The sequence below is a fragment of the Gallinula chloropus genome (genome assembly GCF_964237585.1).
Source record: "Gallinula chloropus genome assembly, chromosome: 4".
Classification (NCBI taxonomy): domain Eukaryota; kingdom Metazoa; phylum Chordata; class Aves; order Gruiformes; family Rallidae; genus Gallinula; species Gallinula chloropus.
Window position 1 is genome coordinate 21,302,770 of NC_140088.1, and position 22,854 is coordinate 21,325,623.

General features: G+C 44.4%; 1 protein-coding gene across 1 annotated transcript in view; it reads left to right on the plus strand.

Annotated features, from left to right (window-relative positions):
* The window catches only part of TSPAN4 (tetraspanin 4), a gene marked incomplete at both ends in the record, with an annotated part of 195,318 nt that extends 173,836 nt beyond the window's left edge, over window positions 1-21,482 (plus strand). The window contains 4 exons of the mRNA XM_084262685.1: window positions 9,047-9,148; window positions 16,761-16,892; window positions 18,176-18,259; window positions 21,414-21,482. Coding sequence (XP_084118811.1) covers window positions 9,047-9,148; window positions 16,761-16,892; window positions 18,176-18,259; window positions 21,414-21,482 — 387 coding nt within the window. The remainder of the gene's footprint in view (window positions 1-9,046; window positions 9,149-16,760; window positions 16,893-18,175; window positions 18,260-21,413) is intronic.
* Window positions 21,483-22,854: the final 1,372 nt, after the last annotated feature.

A 22,854-nucleotide genomic window follows, 5' to 3' on the forward strand; every position in this document is an offset into this window, starting at 1 on the left:
CAGTAGGAAGCTTTCTCTCATAGTTTCCTCAGCCTGCCTCCTCCAGGCCAATGCAAGATGTACTTGTCCTTCCTTTTGCTTAATGATGAACCCCAGTTTTACCTTCTCAGTGCCAGGAGGGTTACTGACCCTCCCAGGTTAGTAACTCTATTCCTTGTCTGAAATTCTCTACATGGCTTCATGTCCCTGGTTTGTTTTGATATTCAAATACCTACTCCAAGTTCTATTACTCATTTTATGGCATGAGTGGAGTCAGGTTGTTCCTGTTTTACAAATAGCAAACTGAAACACAAGAAAAACAGTGACTTCTCAGGACTATATAGGAAGCCTATGGCACAGCTGAAAGGTCTCACCTCAGCTGACCCAAGCCAGCATGCTTCAGAAATATTCCTTCTTCTTGCCACTCCCAGACCGTTTGCTATGGTCTTCTGTTCCTCTTTTCTCCACTTTTCCTCTGAAGTTAAGCAGCCAGTGCCAGCACATCTCTCTTGGTATCAAACACTGCTAGAGCCAATAAGCATTGCAACTAACTTCCTGAAGTTTGGAAGGTCTATAAAATGTTTGAATCCTGATGTAGGTGTTTGCAGTCGAACTGGACTGAGAGAGAAGAATTCAGTAAGCAAGTGATTTGCTGTGTTAAGGAAGCAGTTACAAACAGTTGTTAAGTCCTGGAGTTGTTTCACATCTGGGGACAAAGTGAGGAAGAAGGAATACCACAGAGCTGAGCAAAGCATCATAGAGATTCTGTGTGACACTGATGACACTGACAAGAAATTAGTATATTCTATGATTCTATGATTCTATGATATTGCCCCTTAACTGCCAAACATCATAAAAACTCACACCATGTGTCTTACTTGCTAAAATCATGCAAGATTTCTATCTGCAGGCAGATGATATAAAGAAGATTTCAGTGGTGAGGAGAGCACTTACTGCTCTCAGCTTCTCATAGACAAGCTTACCTGTTGGTGCAATCAATCTCATCTTTTCTTGGCAAGCAAGAGGGCTCTCAAAAATGACCTTATATATTAGGCACTTTTTGTTTACATTCAATTTCCCCTTCCCTGTTATATGTAGAGAATGATTATCAAGGCATTAAAGTAAAAGTTTTGCCTGGTAAGAAACTATTGGATATTTTGTAATTTCCTTACAGCCTCTCCTGTTCTGGTGGAGAGGCAGAGAGGTAGGGGAAGCAATCACCAGAAAGGTCAGGAATATTTACTTACCTATATTGAAAGGCTGCTGAGAGGCTTTGCCCAGTTTAAGAGCCTTGTTGGGTGGAATTTTTGTTCCTGATGTGGTAAGAAAGCACTGAGGCTTGAAATTAGAAGTCTTCATTTACCTGCAGGTTAGAAAGCTGGGCATGCTGCTGGCATCCCCTGGCCTTTGCCTGAGGGTATGCCAGAATGTGAGTGACATCTCATGCTGTCAGAAAGTCGAAAAGGAATGAAGAAGGATGTCCCCAGGAGCCTTCTTTTGGTCTTTCCTCCAGAGAGAATTACAGCAAAGCCACCTTCCATCTCATTGTGCAGGGACAGTGGAAGGACCTTGTCTCCTCAGTATTGGTATAGCTGCAGTTAATCCAAGTCTCCCATGGTATTAGCTGTAAATATTGATAATACCCATGCTCTGCACAGATACAACTTTCTTGTTTGCCCAAGAAGTTTTACTCCAAAGCTCTGCTTCCTCCTTAGCAGCAGCAAAATACATGACTGGGCTTCTCAGGGAGCAGTACTTGTCTTCTGTTTTCATGCCTTAACAGTAAGTAGATAAACTCCAAAGCCTTTCATTTAGACAGTAAGAGATCTGTCAAACCATCCCTGGGAACTGAGAAGGCTACTGCCATCCCTCATCTGTAATAGAAAGATGGAAATAATTATGAGCCTCACTGGGTTTTTGCAGTGCAGAATGTTTATGTAGTGCTTTCAGTGTGTCTGTGTCTGTGCTAAGCAGGGTTTTTGTTGTTGCTGCTGTTACATGGTTTTTATCTCAGCCTCAATTACTCCTTGGTTGTCTTATTCAAGGAGGCAAGGTGGAGTCTGACAGCTCTTGGTCCTCTTGAAGGATGCTGGCTTCCGCAGCTGGACTTGTCAGCCAGCCAGCCCCAATTCTGCTTGGAGGCTCCAGATTTCTGAAGCAATGAGGGGACAGAGCTGACAGTAGAACAAGTCTTCCATGTAAATTGCTACAGCTTAAGTAGCTGTCTCACAGGAATACAGATTAAGAAGGAACCACTTTTTAATTTTGCTTGAATTTATATGCAGACTTAAGTAAGATTTTTAAGGGATGTTTTGTCACAGTTGTAATTTGGGTGAGGCTAAGATAGATCCCTGCCCATTTTCTCACTGCATCAGCTGCATCCAGCCACTTTTCCTGACCTCTGTAGCAGATTCTCTCATGTCCTGCTGTATCTCTTGTACCTTTGCCACCTGAAATCAAGACCCTTGAAACCAAGAACTAGTTCAGAGAGGAGATTCTGCTTTATTCACTGCCAGGTGCTAGGTGGAAATCCACAGATCAAGCACATTTTGGGGAACATCCAGCATACATCTGTACACAGAATATCATAAAGTCCCCACCTATGTTTGCATATTCATTAACTTGACCAAATAGCCTTTTGTGCCTGCATATTAAAATCTGCTGCATAGGCAAAATGCTTCTGTGCTAGCACAGGGTCTTTGGTGGCTGTTTGGGGAGAGACACCCTTCCTCACGTTACACTTTTAAGGTATTGAGTCATCTAAGGACTTTATTCTAGAGAACAAACTTTAAAGAGTATTTATTCTAGCTTGTGAAATTCTTAATAAAGATAGGGAAGTTTCTTTGAAGAACTGTAAGTCTTCCCTGTCAGACAGTGAAGGACACATCTTGATGCACAAAAGGACCTTGAGTCGATTAAATGCTTGGTTGTTCTTCCTTTTCATTATGTACAAGAGATGCTTAAGGGTTAGTTTCTTCTATAATAATTGTTAGCACATTCTTTAGACTAACAAGGCACATCAAGGGTCTTTTGAAAAATCATCGATACAGGTACACACACAAATTACACAACACAACAAATTACTGGCTCAAGGTAACAGCTTTGTGTAGTTCAAATACAGAATTTCTTACATTGCCTGAAACTCCCTGAACATGACTTGTCTACCTTGCTGTGGCCTGTGTTTCTTAGAAAGTCTTTTTAATAGGACAATGAGAGATTTAAGAGCTAAATTAGGCCCTATTGGAAGTCAGTAAGAAGGTATTTCTGCTCATTACAGTGGAAATGGGATCTTACCTTAAATAAAGTGCTAGTAGTATGCATGCCCTACTGGAAGAAGTGCTGCTCCAGCAGTCCTGGATTGTCATGGATTACCACACTAAGCAACAGGACAATTTATGTTAGTGGAAACACCACTGAAATCCAACGGCACTGATAAGCATGAGCAAACTTCCCATGTCTCTGAATCCAGAAGTCATGGGAATTGACATGGATGGGGTGCCAGCTTGAAGCTTACACCTCTCATCTGTTGACCAATGAACCACAAAAGGTAAAAGAATTTTTCTCTGCCTCACTTCCAGATTGATAAAAGGTTCTAACTCCTCAACCTTTCAGAAACTCTTAATTCTGAGGAAATCTGTGGTATTCCACATGACTAAAAATAGGCATTTCATTTAGAGAAATTGCTGGCCTGCTGAGAGTCTTTATTATGCCTCATTGTGCTCCCTCACTGGATAGAGTTGTGCTGTGTGAAGGGCCTGGCTTGCCTATGGGAGTACAGAGCAGATTCAAATTGCAGAATATTTAATATAGTACTTACAGTCCCAGTTTTGTGACAGACATTTTGCCTGGCTGAGGACTGGTAGCACAGAGATAAACAAGAGAAGCTGACAAATTGGTGAATGCTGGGTGGATCATTTGTCAGGAGATGTGATGAATCACTGTCGTGCAGCATTTCATTTTCAGAAGGATCATTTTCTGGAAACTCAAATTGAAGGCAGAAGAGACAGCTGGGGGTGTTTTGTGAGTTTTCATTTAAATCAAATATACAATTAGAATAAGGGCATATTGAAAAAATCCTGCTATTCTAAAAATATTTTGAGGAAGAAATAAAATTGAGGCTAGCAGGAAACAAAATCATAGAATCATAGTATTGTAGAATGGGCTAGACTGGAAGGGACCCTAAAGGTCATCTAGTTCCAATCCCCCTGCCACGGGCAGGGACACCCTCCACTAGACCAGGTTACCCAAAGCCCCATCCAGCCTGGCCCTGAACACTTCAAGAGATAGAGGGACACCTACCCACTGCCCAGGGCAACCTGTTCCAGAGCATGACCACCCTCACAGTAAAGAATTTATTTCTAATATCTAATAGAAATCTGCTCTCTTGCAGTTTAAAGCCATCACCCCTTGCCCTATCACTCCATGCCCTTGTGACCAGTCCCTCTCCAGCTTTCTTGCAGGCTCCCTTGAGGTACTGGAAGGCCACTGTAAGGTCTCCCCAGAGCCTTCTCTCCTCCAGGCTGAACAAGAGCAACTCTTTTCAGCCTCCCTTTATAGGAGAGATGCTCCACCTCAATGATCATCTTTGTATCCCTCTTCTGGACTTTCTCCAACAGGTCCCCATCTTTTGTGCACTGGGGACCCCAGAGCAGGACGCTGTACTCCAGGTGGGGGTGTCACAAGGGGGGCAGGATCATTTCCATTGACCTGCTGGTCACACTGGTTTTGATGTAGCCCAGGATGGGACTGGCTTTCTGGGCTACAAGCGCATGTTGATGGTTCATGTTGAGCTTTATATCAAGTCCTCCTCCTCAGGGCTGCTCTCAATCCATTCATCCCCCAGCCTTGTTTGACACTGGGTATTGTCCTGAGCCAGGTGCAGGACCTTGTTCTTGCCTCTGTTGAACTTCATGACGTTCATGAACTTCATGGACCTGTCCAGGTCCCTCTGGAAAGCATCCTTCCCTCTAGTGAGGGTGCACTCAATCCCACTGTCCATGTTGGCAACAAAGTTGTTAAACAGCACTGGTCCCAGTACTGACCTCTCAGGAATGCTGGTTGTCACTGGTCTTGATTTAGACATTGAGCTGTTGACCACAACTCTTTGAATGCAAGCATCTAGGCAGTTCATTATCTACTGAATGGTCCATCCATCAAGTCCATGTCTCTCCAGTTTAGAGACAAGGATATCATGTTGGGACAGTGTCAAATGCTTTGCACAAGTGCAGGTAGATGACACCAGTTGCACTTCCCTTATCTACCAGTGCTATACCCCTGTCATAGCAGGCCACCAAATTTGTTGGGCATGACTGACCTTGAGGGGCATTTGCCAGGTGTGCTCCACAAATAGGTGAGTTTTACTTACCACTCTGGTCAAAGCCAGTAGGAATCACGTCTAGAGCTTCAAGCAGTGCTTCAGTTAGGGAAAAAAGTATCCTTCCTATAACCTTGTACACAAGATACTCAAGCAGAGGTCAATGTGCTTTTAATAGGACTGCACGTAGACAGTGAACTCCTCGCAGCCTGAATGAGAGAAGTGGTCTTGTTTAGTAACATCTGTGCTCTTAGCAGCCCAAGACTACTTCTGTGTCAAGGCTGATTAATTCATGCAAGATAACACATTACTAAAACAGGCTCCATGCAACTGGCTGGAAACAGCAGACACAGTGAGTGACTTTGTGCTGGTACCTCAGCTGCTGACACATGTGACAGGAGACCAAAGGGCGATGCCTGCTTCCCCTTTCTCCTGGTGCCAAAGGCTCAGCTGTGCTGTACAAGGTGATGACAAAGACCTTTTTGACCCTTGTGTAAGCAAGCAGGGGACTGTGAACGCTTTAAGGAGTATCTCTGTCAGAAAGTGTTTTTAAATCAGCTGCTCTTCAGAAAAAGAGCGCTCTTGGGGGCATTTACAGCACACAAGGCTAGAAGACCAGTTAGATACTTTAGTAAAGGAGAACTATGTCAAATCCTACATTTACAATTGCTCCAATAAATATAAAGTTCTCTGTGTGTGTGTTTACGTATGAAACACTGTGAGGTTTCCAGATACTTCCCTATGTCAATGGACATGAAAAACAAAGCAATCTGGAGATACTGTTTCACAGCATGCATGAGCCTCTTTAACTTGTGACCTGCATAGAGATGGGAGATTTAAGGAAATGGTGTGGGATTATAAAAAGCTTATATCCTCTTCCAAAGAACATTCAAACAGGCACTTGCTTTTTAAACCAACACGTGGTAATGGGGGTCATACAATGTGAATGACTTGATGTTGAGGGAGTTGATGTGGAAGCTTTTTGAAATGGCAGTGAGAGAACTGGTCACATAGTGCCTGTTTTCTTGAGTAAGCTCTGCTGTTTACTCAGTTTTTGAAACAGGGACTTCTGTTGCCAGTTGTGTTTCCTGTATAAAGGTCCTGCACTCTCTGTGTGGAGAAAAGTGGTCAGTTTTAAGAGGAAGAGGAGGCTTGTTTCCATTTTGCTTCAGGAAGCTTGCTTGTGAGCACATTGTATCCAGGGAAAGTGAGAGCAGGAATGTTTGGTGAGGAAATCTCTCCAGGCCATGTTACAGCACACAGGGACTAACAAAACCTTGTTCTTGATCGTGAAGTACTTTTAAAATGTTGATCATAAATTGTCAAATTATTCTTTTGTTGCTGTTAATCCCACCCAGGATGTGAGGATTGTGTTAACACGGGCAGCCTGTGAGCCCTGGCAAAAAGGGTTATCATGCTGAACCACCCCAGTGGTTTGTAAAGCAAAATTTGAGAAGGAAATGCAAACTTTGCATTTTGCCTCCTTTTTGTGTCCTGACAGCCGCCCTTCAGATGGGCATCACTGCTTCATTTGACCTTATCTCCCTTGTTCCAGATCAACGGTGATACGAACTGCAGGCTGATGCATAACTCTCTCACTTTACAGGGCAGAATTCCTCAAGTCTGATAAATTAATATTGCAAAAAGACCTTTCTCTTTCTTCTGCGAGGCAACAGATCTACTAGCTAGATTTCTGTCCCCACCTGCCCTCAGCTCTGCTGTTCCTCTTCACCCCTGTCCCTTTCTGAATAGCAATTAGGTTTTCAACAGTCGGTTTCCTTCGCCCCCTCTGTGGGACGCAATTCTAGAGCCTCTCTCAGACAAGCTCTGCTCCAGGCTGCAGCAGGTCCAGCTGAGACACAGGGGGTAAGGGAAGATTTGAAACCCAGTTCAGTCTCGTTGGTAAATGAACACCAGGAATCCCCCACACATGCGAGTTTATCATTTATTGCTAGTAATTTTCTCAACTAATTCCAAATGTAATGATAGCTTTCAGCTTTGGTTTTCTCTTCTAATTAACATACCAGTGACTATGTATAATCTCTGCATGAAGTCAAAAGCAGCTTACATGATAATTACAGTGGGAGTACAGCACCTACTGTTCAAGAGAGTCATCCATGAGAAAGTGCTTGCATAACAGTTAAGGTGCTTCTGGTACTGTCCCAAAGCTATTTTATCAGTGGCTTATCTTGATGGTGGTAAACTTTTGGGAAGGATACAAAAGAACTGGAGCACCACCCTTTGTACATACAGCAGAGATTTACTGGACATGATGAACTTTTGAGGTCAGTTTTTCCTGGTGTCATATCGTTGAGTAACTTACACATTTAGTCCATAATAATTATGATGTACTGGGTTGAAAGTTCTTTTAGACTTTGGAAGTTGCTTTGTGTCCATTTTTTTTCCCAGTAGGAAATAAAACCAATTTTGACTGAACAAAGCAGAAGGAAAATCCAACAGCTGATAGAAGAATACCTTTTTTACCTCTGTTAACTCAAAATTAGCATTGGTTACTTTGTTTTAGACCATTCTCAGGTGGAATGGCCAGAGTCAGAGGGGCAATCACAAGAGTATGCTCCATGTCTGTCTGTTGTCCAATATGTATTAACTTAACTTAGACTGTCCCCATGAAGAAAGTTGTGAATTTAGTTTTGGTTTTGACTGTTGGAGCAGCAGAGTCTGAGTGGCACTGTATTTTGCAGTCAGGTTTACAGCAGATTAATGGAGAAGAAAATGGGATGAGACTGCCCACCTTTCTTGCTCTGATGTCAGACAGACCACTAACTCTGACAGGCATCCAGGGAAGGGGTGAATGTACTACTTGATGCTCTTAATTTGCAACACTAAAATCAGTTTAAACTGTGAACATCCATTTATAATTTACGTCCTTTTTGTGTTTGCTTGATTCTGTAGAAATGTGTATATGTGGTTAGACTGGGAGAGAAGCACTTTCAACCATTTTGCATACTATCTGGTGGTGATCCAAGAATAACCTGCTTTACCAGTGGAGCCTCTCAACAAGAAAGCATGATCTTCAATTGCAAAAGCCTCTAACACAGAACTTCATTCTTTCATTAAATCAACAAAAAATCCATTTATTTAAGAGCAGCTCCATTCAGTAACTAAATTCCTAAATCCTGTCTGTCCTGAATTTTGGATAGGTTACTCTCCATTGCTTCAATGTAACTATGTCAATCCTGCTGTAAGAAGGGGGGTGCCCTGGCTGATACTATGAACACAACTCAGAGTATCAGTACTATGTAATGCTGCTGTTGATCTCCCGTGTGGAGATGCTGAGGGGTACCTGGTCACAATTAAAGGTATTAGTCTGAAAGGAAGTGCTGTGGATGGATGACTGTTTTAATATATAGTCCTCATTTGCAAAATAAACCCCACCAAAAATCAAACAACCACCCACCACCACCAAAAAAACAGAGGAAGAGAAGAGTGATTAAACTGAATCTAGTCTCTCTATGGTGCTTTGGTGGTTGAGAGCAGACAGAAACCATGTTCTGGGTGTCTCTGATGGAAAACACAAACAGGAACTCAGAACAGGAACTCCTCTTGTTCTTTACAAAATGCTACCTGTAATATAACAAATCTACTAGAGAAAAGCTTTAGAAAATGATGGTTAACTTTTTATTTGTTTCAGCATAGGACTGTTGCCCAGCATCTCCCTGCTCTGTGGCTGTTGGTTCTGAAATCTGGTACGCAGCAAATTTTGAGATTTGTGTCTTTTGTTGTTGGTTTTAGATTGACAAGTATGCCCAGCGGGATCTGAAGAAAGGGCTTCATTTGTATGGGACAGATGGAAACATTGGTCTGACTAACGCGTGGAGCATCATTCAAACAGATGTAAGTCTGGGCTTTTTTTGCTTCCCCTTTACCCTCTGGGTTCTGTAACAGCATATTCTGGGCGTAAACCTAATTAAACCTCAAGATACTGAGCCAACCTCTTCCCCCCAGTCAGCACATTAGCAACTAAACTCTGCTTTTTGTAACAAATAGTACCTTTTATTTGTTTCTTCTTTGACTAGGATAGCTTTTGTCTTCTGAACATTTATATTGTGTTGATGCCTAAATATCATATAGTTCTGTGCTGTGCGGGGAACGAAGGGGATGGTCAGGAAACAAGCAGTACCTCCTCTTTAAAGTCAAAGGGATGCCTTATGCTGGAATGAAGAGCAATAGTGTAATAACAAAGTGCTACTTTTGTCAACCCCTTTTCATTTCTGTCCTGTCTCCTTTTGTTACTGTTGCTGGTTTCCACTAGTACAGTCAAAATGTAAACCAGCCATAGTGTTTACAACCTCCTCCTACAGACAGTACATCCTTCCCAGCAGAATTTAATCACCCTTCCTCACAGATGGGCTGGGAATGCTTTTTGCTATGTTGCCACCACTGTAGCATCCTTCTGATTCTCTGACAGCACTCTGCCAATGTTTGTCTCATAAGAACTGGTGAACACTATAGCTGGCTTCCTCCTTTTGTCCTTGTCTGGCTTGCTGAAGAAACACCATCCCTGACAGCTTAGGTTTATTAGCTCTGCCCTTCTCCTTTCATATTCAGTTCAATCAGATCTCTTGGGGGGTGATCTTTCTGATTTGATTTTCTCTGCTTCTTGTATGAGGAAAAGTGCTTCAACTTTTCTTCCACTTTAGGAAGAAGCCCTGGTACTGCCTTGGCTTCATTCAAGAAGTCTTGCATAGATTTATCAAATTCTTCTCCAGAGGTGCCAGCGTGGTACAGACAGGCATCTTGCCTCAGATGTCTCAAATCCACCACAGATGACAACCCCTCCCAATACTTCCAAGGTCATACGAGCTATTTGAGATGATGGATGGGCAAGTGCCCCATTCTCATAGAACAAACCTGCTCGTTTACCTTTGATTTCCTCTGTTGGGGCTGAAATCCTGAGTGTCTTTTGGTTTGACAACGTGAGGTCACAGGAGCGGCAGCTAAGGAAATGTCTGAGAAATTAAAAAGGGGGTGACTAACAGAACAAAAGAGCTGGTTGGCCAAATCCCATGAGCATCTTTGGGGCTGCACGAGCTGTCTGTGTCGAGTGCAGTGGGTTGACAGCAACAGTACAGCAACAGTGTGTGAAAGACAAGCAGCTCGGGTCCAGATAACAAGCTAATAAGCTTTCCAGTCCTGCATCCTAACAACCGTGTGTGGAGAGTTCTTTCAGTTGCCTGTAGAGGCATCAGCATCTTGCAATTTTGTTAGTGTTTTTCTCTTCCAAGACTGTGATGAAATCTGAGAAACTGACAATTACTGACAAGGAAAATGTGTTTTGTGCTGCTGGCTCAGAGTGAGCCATGTGACATATACCTGAATTCTTTAATATCAGTGCTTATATCAAACAGCATTAGAAGTTTTACTCTCTTGCATTAACTTCACTCTGCTTAATAAAAATGTAGAAAAAATACTAATGCTAAGATGTTTGCAGTAAATGTTAATAATGTGGATTCAGTGACACCCCAAGAACTGTTAAAAGCACATAGCAGAAGTGGGGGAGCAGCATTATTTCGAGGACTTACGGGATATAAACCTGATTCTTCCTCCCCCCTTTCTGTAAAACAGCTGTAAGGACATACAGCTGTCTAGTCACCAAGGAACATTTTTTCAGGTTGTTCACAGGTTGGATTGGATTAAAAAAAGATGCAAAAGAATAATGAGAATTTTGGAAATTTACATTATGGTGAAAAATGTTAAAGGCTTTATATAACCAGGAAAAGATGAAGTACTGATGTGACTGCAGTCCTTGAAAGGAAAGGAAAAAGAAAGGGATTTTGGAAGAAGGGTACAGGTATCTGATGGCAGGATGTGATTGTACAGCAGGATGGTGGATTATTCTTCTCTAAAGTGAAGACAGGGTTTTTTTTTGTTGAAAAGAAATGGTCGTCTTCAGTGACAAGCCTGGGTTTGAGGCAGGACTCAATAGTCTCTGGCCTATGTAGTGCTACAGATCAAGCTCGATTGTCTTCATTCTTTTGGCCTTGAAACCTATTACAGTTTAAAGAGCATCTTACAAGTTTCAGATGAAACTAATGTTAGCTAGGTCTTAGGAGCCCAAAAGATAACAGCAAAGTGCCGTCTCACAAGCCATGTACAATCATGTTACATCACTCTCTTTTCTAACATGACAACTATGGAATTACCATGGTCTTGACAGTACCATAGTGTTAAAGTCTCTGTGCTCCGTGCTGGGCACTAAGGAGAAAAGCAAAGAGCTCCCACAGATCTATTTTTACCACTCTGCATAATTGGTTTTCACGTGTATCTTTCAAAACTATTTAGGAGTAGAATATTGCAGTGGTGCAGAGAAGGCAATCCCAGCATGGTTAATTATGTAAAACACTTTGCAGTTAAATAGCTCTATGTAAATGCCAAGTATTATTTTTTGTGTTCAGTAATAATCGTTATCCCTTACATCCCCAATCAGTAGAGTGCAATCAATGATAGGATGATTAGGGCAATACAGGCGACTTTCTGAATGGAAAGTCCCAGCCCAGGCTTGCTGTTTGCATTCCAGCTCCTAAGAGTCTGCCTGCAGAAAACCCCATGTTAGAGCCAGACAGGGCATGCCTCAGCACCGGCTTTTGTAATGGGACCAGCAGCATTCAGCCACTGGTTGAGCTGTGGGCCGTGTCTGTACATGGATGCCAAGCAGCCTCAGAGGAAAGCATGAAATCTGAAAAACACATGACAGTACCTGGAGTCATAATGGGCCCTTCTCCCTTGCCCTCCCTGCATTCACGCTCCTTTCTTTGCAAAAGCATTTTTCAGAGCTTGAGCAGAAGGATGGTGCCATGGCCAAAGCCAGAGGCTCAGACATGGGAGATCTAAGCTCTAACATAGTTCTTCCTTTCTCCTACTAATAGCTTAGAGACCATGCCTGCCCTCAGTTCACAGAATACAACAGTGTGTGGCAACTTCTGCTTAAAGGGGGGAAAAAAGATTTTCCAGAAACAGAACCACATTTAGATGGCATTTTGTTTCTGTGGGACTGGCTGATCACAAATCAGAAGGGAGTTTTGACTGGGAATACAGATACCCAGTGTGCACACAGTGACATGGGAATAGGGATTATGGTATTTCTTATTCAAGTGTGAAAGACCTGACCACCTTTTTCAGGGGCTTTCTCCTCTGAAGCCTTTGTGCTTTCAGAAATGGTTTTCCACCTTTTAACAGAAGCATATGATTTTCAAGTAAAGGGGAACAAGAAAAAAACAGGGTCTGTCAGGTCTGTCTTTAAAGGACAAGGTTTTGGTCCATGACTTCCCTGTGGAGATTGCCAGTAAAGGAGCTGGGTTGAGCTGCATACATGCAACACATGTAGAGGAAAAGCACTAGACTCGTTTTGCAGTCATGGTGAGCCTCTAGGCCAGCGAGCTGTTTCAAAATAGAACACGTTATTGATTTCTTCTTAATTCCTTCAGCTAACCAAACCACAGCCTGTCTCGGGGTGTTTCAAACCTTAAAAGGATCAGAAACACGAGCAGGTGGCTGTTGCATGTCATGACTGGAGATTATAAAGGTGGGCAAAGTGAGTTTAACCATGACTGAGGGTTACAGTTGGGGAGCATTAGGAAATGAGAGAGAGGCATTAATGGTTAAATGTTGTTTCACCCTCAGCATCTCTGTGGTCAATATTTGAACACCTCTGCTTTTAACCAACCGCGCGGTGATGCGAGCGGCGCGCAGCAGACGCGTGAGCTTCACTACAGCGAGCAGGTCCGGCGCACTCGCCCTGCTGCGTGATGCCTTTCGTGTCTGTCAGACCACTGCAACTGAGAACAGAATTTGACCCATGTCCCTCCCTCTACCCCAGTCATTGATTCTGTTAGGTCAGACCGTGCATAACCTCCCATTAAGGTGTCTTTAGAACAAAACTTACCTTACTCACCACTTTTTACAGCGGAGGGAACAGGTGTGCAGGTGGCGCCCTGCCCTGCCCTGCCCTAGTTCCCTGCCACATTCACAAAACCAGAAGTCTGGGAATTGCTGTAACCTGTCTGCGGCCAGGGTTGAAAACACACAATTTTCATGAACTCAACTCCAGCCCGGACAATTTTTTAGGAATTTGGCAAAGAAAATAAGGCGTATTTAGCCTTAAATACTGGGATTGCCTGTAAAATACCTGCACATATCCAACTCCTTTGGATTCCTGTTGCTCAGCGAGGAACTTTGCGTTTAAGTACCCACCCCAGGTACCTCATGCTACAGCAGCAACTGTTAGTGCAAAAATTTAGCTATTTGGAAGTAGTGCTGCATTCCACGAGTATGGCACAGGGACCTCAGTGCTGTTTGGCACAGCTCAGCTGGGAGACCCACTCCTCAGCAGCACAACCTTTGGCTCTGTCATCCTGTTGAGCAGCCCCTGTGTGTCCTGAGCTCATGGGAGCTGACAAGCTGCCTCACAGCCCCACAGGTAATCCATAGGGGAGTGATTTATGTCTCTCTAACAAAGGAGGGGGCAAATGTGTGTTGACATCTCAGGAGACAGCATCTCTCCCATGAAACACGTGAAGCACACAGCAGTGTGTTGTCAGGATTCCTGGAAATGTTCAGAAGGGGAAATGTAAGATATTCAGAGGCATCGAAAAGCTTTTGCTTGTTTGAGCAGCTCTGACAAACGCTGTAGGAGCATCCCCAGAACTACTACACGACTGTTACCTTGGGCCGTAAGTACCGGCATTTGTTCGTGGGGGCACACGCGCTTCCATCTAAGTGTGCTCTCCTCTGCAGCTGCCAAGCTGAAGCCAACTGACCCGAGATGTCCAAGGAAAGGTGTCTTAAAGTTACTGCTGTTCCAGACAGTAGCTGACATTTTTTACAGATTATCCCTTTTAAAGTGTGTTCGCACCCCAAAATAAGCCTATTGGTTTGTATTTGTTTCTAAAATACTTCAGTTCCCTGTTGAAATTGGGAATAGAACTAATCACACAGGCAACCTTGTCTCATTTTATCACTTCACTAGTGAAGGATACTAGACAGGACCATAAATGTGACCAAAAAATGAATGTCGTAGCAAGAATCAGGTCTGCAATTGCTTCATGAGTCAGGCACTCCCACACTCTCTTCTCTATTTGGGCTTCCATAATGAAGTCTCAGAATTTGCTGAGCTCTCTGCTTATCCCTCTTATCTGGAGGGCTACAAAGATGATGAGGGGACTGGAGCATCTCTCTTATGAGGAAAGGCTGGGAGACCTGGGTCTGTTTAGCTTGGAGAAGACTGAGAGAAGATCAGTGCTTACAAACACCTGAAGTGTGGGTGTATAGAGCATGGGGCCAGACTCTTCTCAGTAGTGCCCAGTGACAGGACAGGGGGCAACAGGCATAAACTGGAGCACAGAAGTTCCTTCTCAATATGAGGAAAAAACTTGTTTACTCTGAAGATGGCAGAGCACTGGGACAGGCTGCCCACAGAGGTGGTGGAGTCTCCTTCTCTGGACATAGTCAAGACCCATCTGGATGTGATCCTGTGCAACCTGCTGTAGGTGATCCAGCTTTAGCAGGGTGCTGGACTAGGTAATCTCCAGTGGTCACTTCCAACCCCGACCACTCTGAGATGCTGTGAAGGGCTCTAGTCCTGATTTATGCAAACTTGTGTCACTCGTGTTTGGCCAGAACATCACTCAAATGTCTCAGCCCTTACTGTGGTACTCTCTCCATCACAGATGAGCCACATTTCCAAGGCTTGCTGTTTACAAGCTGTCACTTCTCACTGTCTATCAAAGCACTGCTTCCTGACTCTAATGATGACAGCCTGCAAGACCACCTTGTTAGATTTCCAGATAAACCTGCTCTCCTCAAATTCATGCCATGTGGTCCGTGCTGTTCCTATCTGGTTTTGAGACCTGTTATGCATGGAGCTTCTGTCTTGTGTGCAAGGACATAGAGGAAAAAAAGAAACTCATCAACTCCTTTTCAAGTCAGTTTGTAGAAAATGAAGCCTGTAAACTCACAAATCAAACAGTTGTGAGCTAAGGATTGATTCCTGCCATTGACCTAAGCGGAATTCTGAGCAGAACCTTGGGGAACAGCTGTTAATCCGGGAAAGATTTCTGACTTCTGCTTGGCAGAAGAAAACAGTGCTGTGAGCACTGGAACGTCTCTATCACAGACTACTTGCTGTGAGTGCTTGAAGCATCCGATGATGTGCGAGGCAATGTATGACACCTCTGCCCTCTATTGGTGTTGAATGGCAGATCCTGTGTATGCATCAAGCCCTGAACACTCAGCTCTCTGTGACTATATATGCATATATATGTGCACACACACACACACACACATATATAGGGAAAACTCTCCCTTGGGCCAGTGTAAACATCAGGATCTGAATTAGGTCCCTGGTCCTGGTGATGCCGAATCTGCATGATCATAAGTCAGTCAGAAAGAAGAGGAATGGTCCCTACAGGGATGTGAAAAATACTGTGCAGGCTTAGATAAGAGCACATCTGAAAACTAAGATCTTGGCAGGTCATTTTGGGGCCAGGTAGGTGGTTTGGAGAAGTGTGCAGTACTGCCAATAGCAGAGAGCAGCTCTGCAGCCCAATGTCATCTTGTTTTACTCATTAGTGGTGAAGTGTCTAAATACTGACAAATTCGTACTTGTGCGTTAGCACAGGCGTGCCAGATGGTGTGTACATCTATATGGTAATGAGTTGTAGCTTGTTTTGTGTCTCAGGAATATACCAGTCCCCAGGGTGGGGAGATGGTCCCAGAGCCATTCCCTGTACTGTTACATATATTTCCTATACCTTTCATCCCACTAGAAGTGGAACCAACCTTCTGATTTGGCACTAAGGCAGGCCCTGTTCACCATGTCGGTGTACACAGATGCTTAACGAAGCCAGTTAAAGCACCACAATTTAGCAGCATGGCATGATGCCATTAAGGAATTGTACCAAAGAGAAAAGAAAGGAAATGCATCTTTTACTCACTGACAAAGACTTTCAAAGGTGATCAGTAATTAACAGCTTAGAGAGAAAGTTGCCTCGTTAACTGCAATCATGATTTCAACAATAGTGTGCAGTGGAGGTCCCAGAGATCCCAGTATCTTCCTCTCCTGGGTGCTGTGTCTGTATTACCTTTTTCCCTGATGAGAAGCTGCGGCCAGTCGTTACAATCCTGCTCAGTCACATCACCTGGGAACCACAGCACTTGGCTGGGCTGGTCCTGGCTCAGCTCCTGCAGGGTCCTGCCACGGCACATCGGTGCCTTGGCCACCCTGTATCGACATCGGGTACATAGGAGACTGTACCTAAACATTAGGAAAGAGTGAGGGAAGGGTCTGTTTGGGTTCAGCTGAGGAAATAGGGTATTTCTTTAACATTTCAAGCCTCTGCTGGTGTAATTGAAATGCAGTGAATGTCCTACTCCAGGAGACGGAGTTGGAACGAGCAGAAGTCAGTGACAGGTCACGCTTACATTATTGTCTCGCTGCTTCTTTTTCCAGTTCAGATGCTGTGGAGTCTCCAACTACACTGACTGGTTTGAAGTGTACAATACAACCCGGGTGCCAGACTCCTGCTGCTTAGAGTTCAGTGAGAACTGTGGACTCCACTCCCCAGGGACCTGGTGGAAAGCGGTGAGTAGCTCTCCAGCAGCAGCAGCTGCCTTGCAACCCAGGTACAGCGCAGGCAGCTGGTCATGGGCAGGGCTCCACAGACACTAAGGAATGTTGTACCCTTTCACCCGTCTTTGCTGGGGAGGGTTGTGTGAGCGCTGGCTTTTGACCTCTGGTGAACCAGCCAGTTTAACTACTTTGACGAGCTGAAGCTTTCCTTTCAGGCGGCTCTGAGCTGCTGCTCCCACTGCAGACAAGTACCTTCCAACACTGAGCTGGAACACGCTCCAGTTAGATCTAGCTAGGAAATGGCAGGAGTGTCCCTTTTAATGTCCCACCCACTGGCACTGGGCAGAGACTAAGGCCACACAGGTAGCAGAAGCCCTGGAGCCGCAGCTGAGGCTTCTCCTGGCCCAGGCAGTGGTGAGGCAGGAGGGAGGACTGTGGGAGCCTGCTGTGCTCTGCTCCTGCCAGGAACCCCCTTCAGAGGCTTCCACTGCACAGCAGGAGCACGGGAACTGCTCCACTGAGCTGCCAGCAGCATTTTGATTTTTTTTTTCAGCAGTGCATTTCTGCATTTGCCTGTAATCAAATTCAAAACTCCATGGGATAATTTCCTCAGCAAGATCTTTCCAGAGCAGGCAGAGAGAACCTAAATTCTTGTCTGAAATTAGCTCAGCAATTCTTAGTGCTAATTGCGGGTGGAACAATTATCCAGGAGGGGTGTGCAGTAATGCCAGCTGATGAGCTGGAACAATAATAAGGTTTGCTGGTTTTACTGGTTGTGAGGTCAGTGAGTAAAGCTCCCTCTGCCTCTTTCTCATGAAATTTCATACACATGGATTGGCAGAGGGTGAGTCCGAACCCCACTTGGCACACTCCTCCTACCTTTCAAGTAGTTCCAGGTCAAATTTTGAATGTACAGACTTAACATTTCTTCTGTTTTATTTGGGATACTGAGAACACCAGTGGGGGTTAACGCTGTACCTTCTGGTGGCATTGATAGTTTTTACACATCTGTGAAAGCCCCTAACTAGGGGTGAGTGATTCTTGGCCACGTGCACTTACAAGACAGTGGGCACAATTCTTGGTTTACATTTTGGAGATGCACTTCTTTGGTAGTGCCCCACGTTCAAGCTTCATGCCAGAAGTACATGGTAGCTGCTCAGTGCTGGAATGATCACCCAGGCTCCCTCGCAGTTTAGTCTGACCTGGCTCGTTCTGGCACATGTTCACAGAGGTGTGGAGTTGTGTGTTTAGGGCTAATACAATATTCTGGGCTTTTCTTTTTTTTTTTTTCCCAGCCTTGCTATGAAACAGTGAAAATATGGCTCCAGGAAAACTTACTAGCAGTGGGAATCTTTGGATTGTGCACGGCTATGGTGCAGGTACAGTTTAATATGAATTTTTCAAATCCTAAGTGACAGTAACTAAATACGTAAGCACAGATCCAGATATACTCTGCTCAAGCCTGTTTTAATAATTCTGAATTTTGCATAATGTAAAACTCTGCAAGGCCTTTCAGAGTTCAACTGAGCTAAAGCATGATGTATGAGGGGCAGAATGAGGAACTCCACATGTGTTTTCTGTGCTGCACTGCAAAGAGCAGGCCCTTCACCCAGTGGACTTAGTGGAGAGGTGGTTCCCTCCTTCCAAAGGCAGAAGTGTGGTCAGGGAGGATGAATTGCCTATTATGCAGAGAGGTCCATCTGCTTAGACTAAGTAAGTTTAAGATAGCCTGAGGGTAGCTTAAGTCTTCAACGCCCATTCTTAGTCCTAGGGCAAGTTAGAAGTTGGGATGTTGTTACCATTACTCAACCAGGAAATAAAGCCATGCTCCCTTTCTATTAATTGGAAAACTAAGGCAGCCAGGTAGGGAACACTGGCACAGACTGGCAGATTTTGACCTGGAGTTACTCCCACCGTAACTCTGAGGAGAGAAGGCTCAGTCAGTACCTTGTCTCTTAGGTACCTGTGTCCTTGACTCAGTTTGCCATGGCTGTGGCCATAACATAAGCACAACAGCACCAACCTCAGCCCGGGCATACGCTGGTGAAAGCTGTGCTGCAGTGCAGGCTGCTTCCACCCTGCCAGCCCTCCTTGCGTGGCCCAGGCCCCACCCTGGGTGCAGGGAAGGCAGAGCTTCAGTTCCAGCTCACTGGGGCACTGCTAAACTAATTAATAAATACTGTAGGATCATGCAAGTCCAGATCAGCCCGAGGGGGCTTTGCTTTAATTCTGCATGGCCGAGCACTGGCAGCAGCAGCGAGAGAGACGCTGGGCTCAGCGTTCCACTCCTACTCCACTCAGCACATCAGGCAGCACGGCCTACCTCAGGTGCTGGCTGCAGCTGATGAATGCAAATGCCTGAGTCCTCGTAGGCCCAAAGCCAGTGGCATTTGGGGCTTTGGCTTCCAGTGTACTAAGCAGCTATGTATATGAAAAAAGATAAGCACAACGAGATCACGTGGCAGAGAGACAATGTAAGACTGTTGTTAATGTATTCCCATATTTTTCATGATGGCTTTAAAGCATCTGCTCAGGATTTAAGGAGTCTTTAGAAGATACAGTAAAAGCGCAGCAGCCCGTGTCGGATTCCTTCCCATAGACCTTGTTTATGTTTAGGATATTTAAGAGAATACTGTCTTTCTGACAAAGAAATTACTAGTTAGTGTGGGAATAAACTCTTCAGACAATTAAGAAATTATACTATTCCTATTAAGTGTTGTGAAATAGACACACCACCTCAGAACACAAAAGCTTTTTGGTCTGTCTTCCAGCTCCACTATGTGATCAGATCTAACTGACAATGAGAGTTTTGATCCACTGTCACCTCACTGAAGTGGGCTGCCTCTGTTGTTGCTGTTAGAATGTTGTTCTGGCCCTGAGCACGTGCCAGCTTCTGGTTTTCCTGTGACTACTCATCAGAGAGTGACACAACCACAGGTGCCAGAAGGCCTCTTTGTCATGCATGATCAGGACTGTGAAAGGAATTCAGCCAGGAGGCTGAATGAGGCACCTGGAAGTGCCCCTTTGGAAATACCCCAAACTCTGCCTTCTACTTCCTAGCAAAGGCAGATGCTTACTGTAAAACAGCACACAAAGCCTGACAATCTCACTTCACTGTGGGAGAACAGTCACTGAAGATGAGAACAGCTTTATAGCCATTTATTTGAATTTATTTAGAGAGCAGTATGTGTGCTATTCACATAACCTTTCGAAATACTCATTAACAGGAACTGCTATTTATGTAGAGTAAATTTGAAGTGGTCAAATTAAGTCCTTAATACAATTAATACAAAAGATTTCTACTTGGCAAACCTTCATTTCAATGACAATTTTTAGAGTGGTGTTGCAAAGGAAGAGTAACAATCACTTGTAACAGGGAGTAAGTACTTTCCTGATGAAGTAAGCTACCAGAGGCAGCACAGCAGGTCATTAGTTGGAGAATGACCACCACCTCCCTCCCTGATGCTTCCCTGGGATAGGCTGAGCAGAAGGACACCCAGGCTGCTGGTGCAGCACTGATGGCAATGGTTACTGCAAGGACAGCTCTCAGTGATTCCCGACAGTTCACAGTATCACAAGGTTGGAAGACACCTTTGAAGATCATCGAGTCCAACCATTCCCATCCTATGCTAAACCATATCCCTAAGTACCTCATCTACCCTTTTTTTAAACACATCCAAGGAAGGTGACTCAACCCCCTCCCTGGGCAGCCTGTTCCAGGCCCTGACAATTCTTTCAGTAAAAATTTTTTTTTCTAATATCCAATCTAAACCTGCCCTGGTGCAGCTTCATGCCATTTCCCCTTGTTCTATCTCCTGTCACCTGGCTGAAGAGACCATCGCCCACCTCTCTACAACCTCCCTTCAGGTAGTTGTAGGTGGTGATAAGGTCTCCCCTCAGCCTCCTCTTCTCCAGGCTAAACATCCCCAGCTCCCTCAGCTGTTCCTCATAGGATTTGCCCTCCAGCCCCTTCCCCAACCTGGTTGCCCTTCTCTGCACTTGCTCAAGGACCTCAATGTCCTTCTAATGGTGAGGAGCCCAGAACTGCACACAGTACTCAAGGTGTGGCCTCACCAATGCCAAGTACAGGGACCTGTGCAGACAAACGCTTGGAAAAGCAGAGTAGAGTGAAGCACAGCACAGCATCCTTTGGGCCAGGGATGAACCTGATTGTCTTTCAAAGCCACAGTTACAGTGACCCCACAGCCGGGGTTGCTACTATAAAATACCTTTGAGCAGAAGACTTCCAAGCGCTTCTTCTCAATGTAACTCTTCCCAGTACCTGGTGGTTGCTTTCTGTGAAGAATTCAACTCTCTCCTGCTGTCACTGCTCATGCTGTGAAATGGCAATACAGGTAAGGACAAAAGGCAGACAGGAACTAGGACCAGAACAAGATGAGCCAGCAGGAAAAGCAGTGTGTGATGTGTTCTTCCTGTGTGTGAACAAAACCAGCGCAAGCCTGCTCTTCTCTTTGCTCCAGTAAAAAGAGGGGTTATTTGGTGAAAAATTGTTTGTTTTCTTTTTTCCCTTAGATTCTTGGACTCACCTTTGCAATGACCATGTACTGTCAGGTAGTCAAGGCAGACACCTACTGTGCATAGATACCATTCCCAGTCTTTCTGCTCCTCCTCCAAAGGACACAGGAGAAATCTCCTTCATTCTCATTCATCTGACCTTTTTCTCCCCCCTGCCCCTTTGTACTATGAACTGTGTATAATGCTATCTTTCTGAAGATTTTGTGAGTCGCCCCACGTCACTGAAGGAGGAAGGAAAGAAAGTCGGTATGTGAACTGGCACAGGTAAGAAGCAGCCTTGTCCCTAAACAGAACAACACCCCTGAAGAGAGAATGGTTCCTCTTCCATGGCCATGGCAAGGCAGAGGAGGCTGCTTGCGAGGGGCTGATCTGCAAACCCATGTTAGGAAAAGATTGCGCTGAGGAAAACTCTGGGAAACCTGCCTGGTTGCCTTCCTGCATCTCAGTCTGGCAGAGAGGGCACAGGAAAGGTGTGTTCCTGGGCAGGGCAAGCCCGCACAGCGTGGCTGGCACTGAACACAGCTGTAATTGGACTACAGACTGCACAAGGCTAAAATGTCAAGATCAAGCAACCCTGCCTCCAAGTGTCTCAAGACGATTTTGTAGCCAGGACAGGATCATCCTCAGAAATACGTTATTTTAAAGGAGCATTTTTAATCTTATGCACTGCAAAGTCAGGCTTTTAATCAGAATCTGAACAGTAAGATCTGGCTGTTAAGGGAAAACAACATTGGACATTGTCTCATTTATTAATTGCCCGTGGCATATAGATGGTTGACTGAGTATGTAATATATATTACACTCACATACACATACTGTTCTAAAACGAGGTCAAAACACCCAGCATCTAACCTCAGAAAGAGGGAACCTTTCTATCTCATTTTACATTCCAACTGAAATAACTGAGTATTATTTCTTGTAGGAGGCACTATCACTTATACCTCTGGGAAACAAGTAATTACTTTCAGCTGTATCTTCATTTCAGTAAACAACTTGTGAGTGGGCTCTCGCTGTCATTCTACTATGGTTTTATTTTTTTTATCATCCCTGTTTCAAGTTAGTCTGCCAAAAAAATATCACTCATTTCCACACTTGAAGATCTGTACAAAGCTGTCAGCTGTTCCTTCCCTGAATGTCACCATTTCATTAATTTACTTTGGGATATCATCATCTGCAGGTATGATAGAGTTTGCCTTGCTGAGGAGAAATCTCCTGCACATTGCTCATTTTTCTGAGAGGTATTAAGACTTCAGATGTTCTTATGCTTTTTTTTTTTAAAAGCTGCATGCTCACAGCAAGACACATCATCTCTGTTAGAGCTGGAGTCACCTCTCAGGTCTGTTTTTCAGACCCATCTCCCTCTGCCTGGCTCTTGGCTAGAACATGTCTGGAATTTGTAGAAATCAAACCCATAACTTTCCTTAGCCAGGAAACAGCC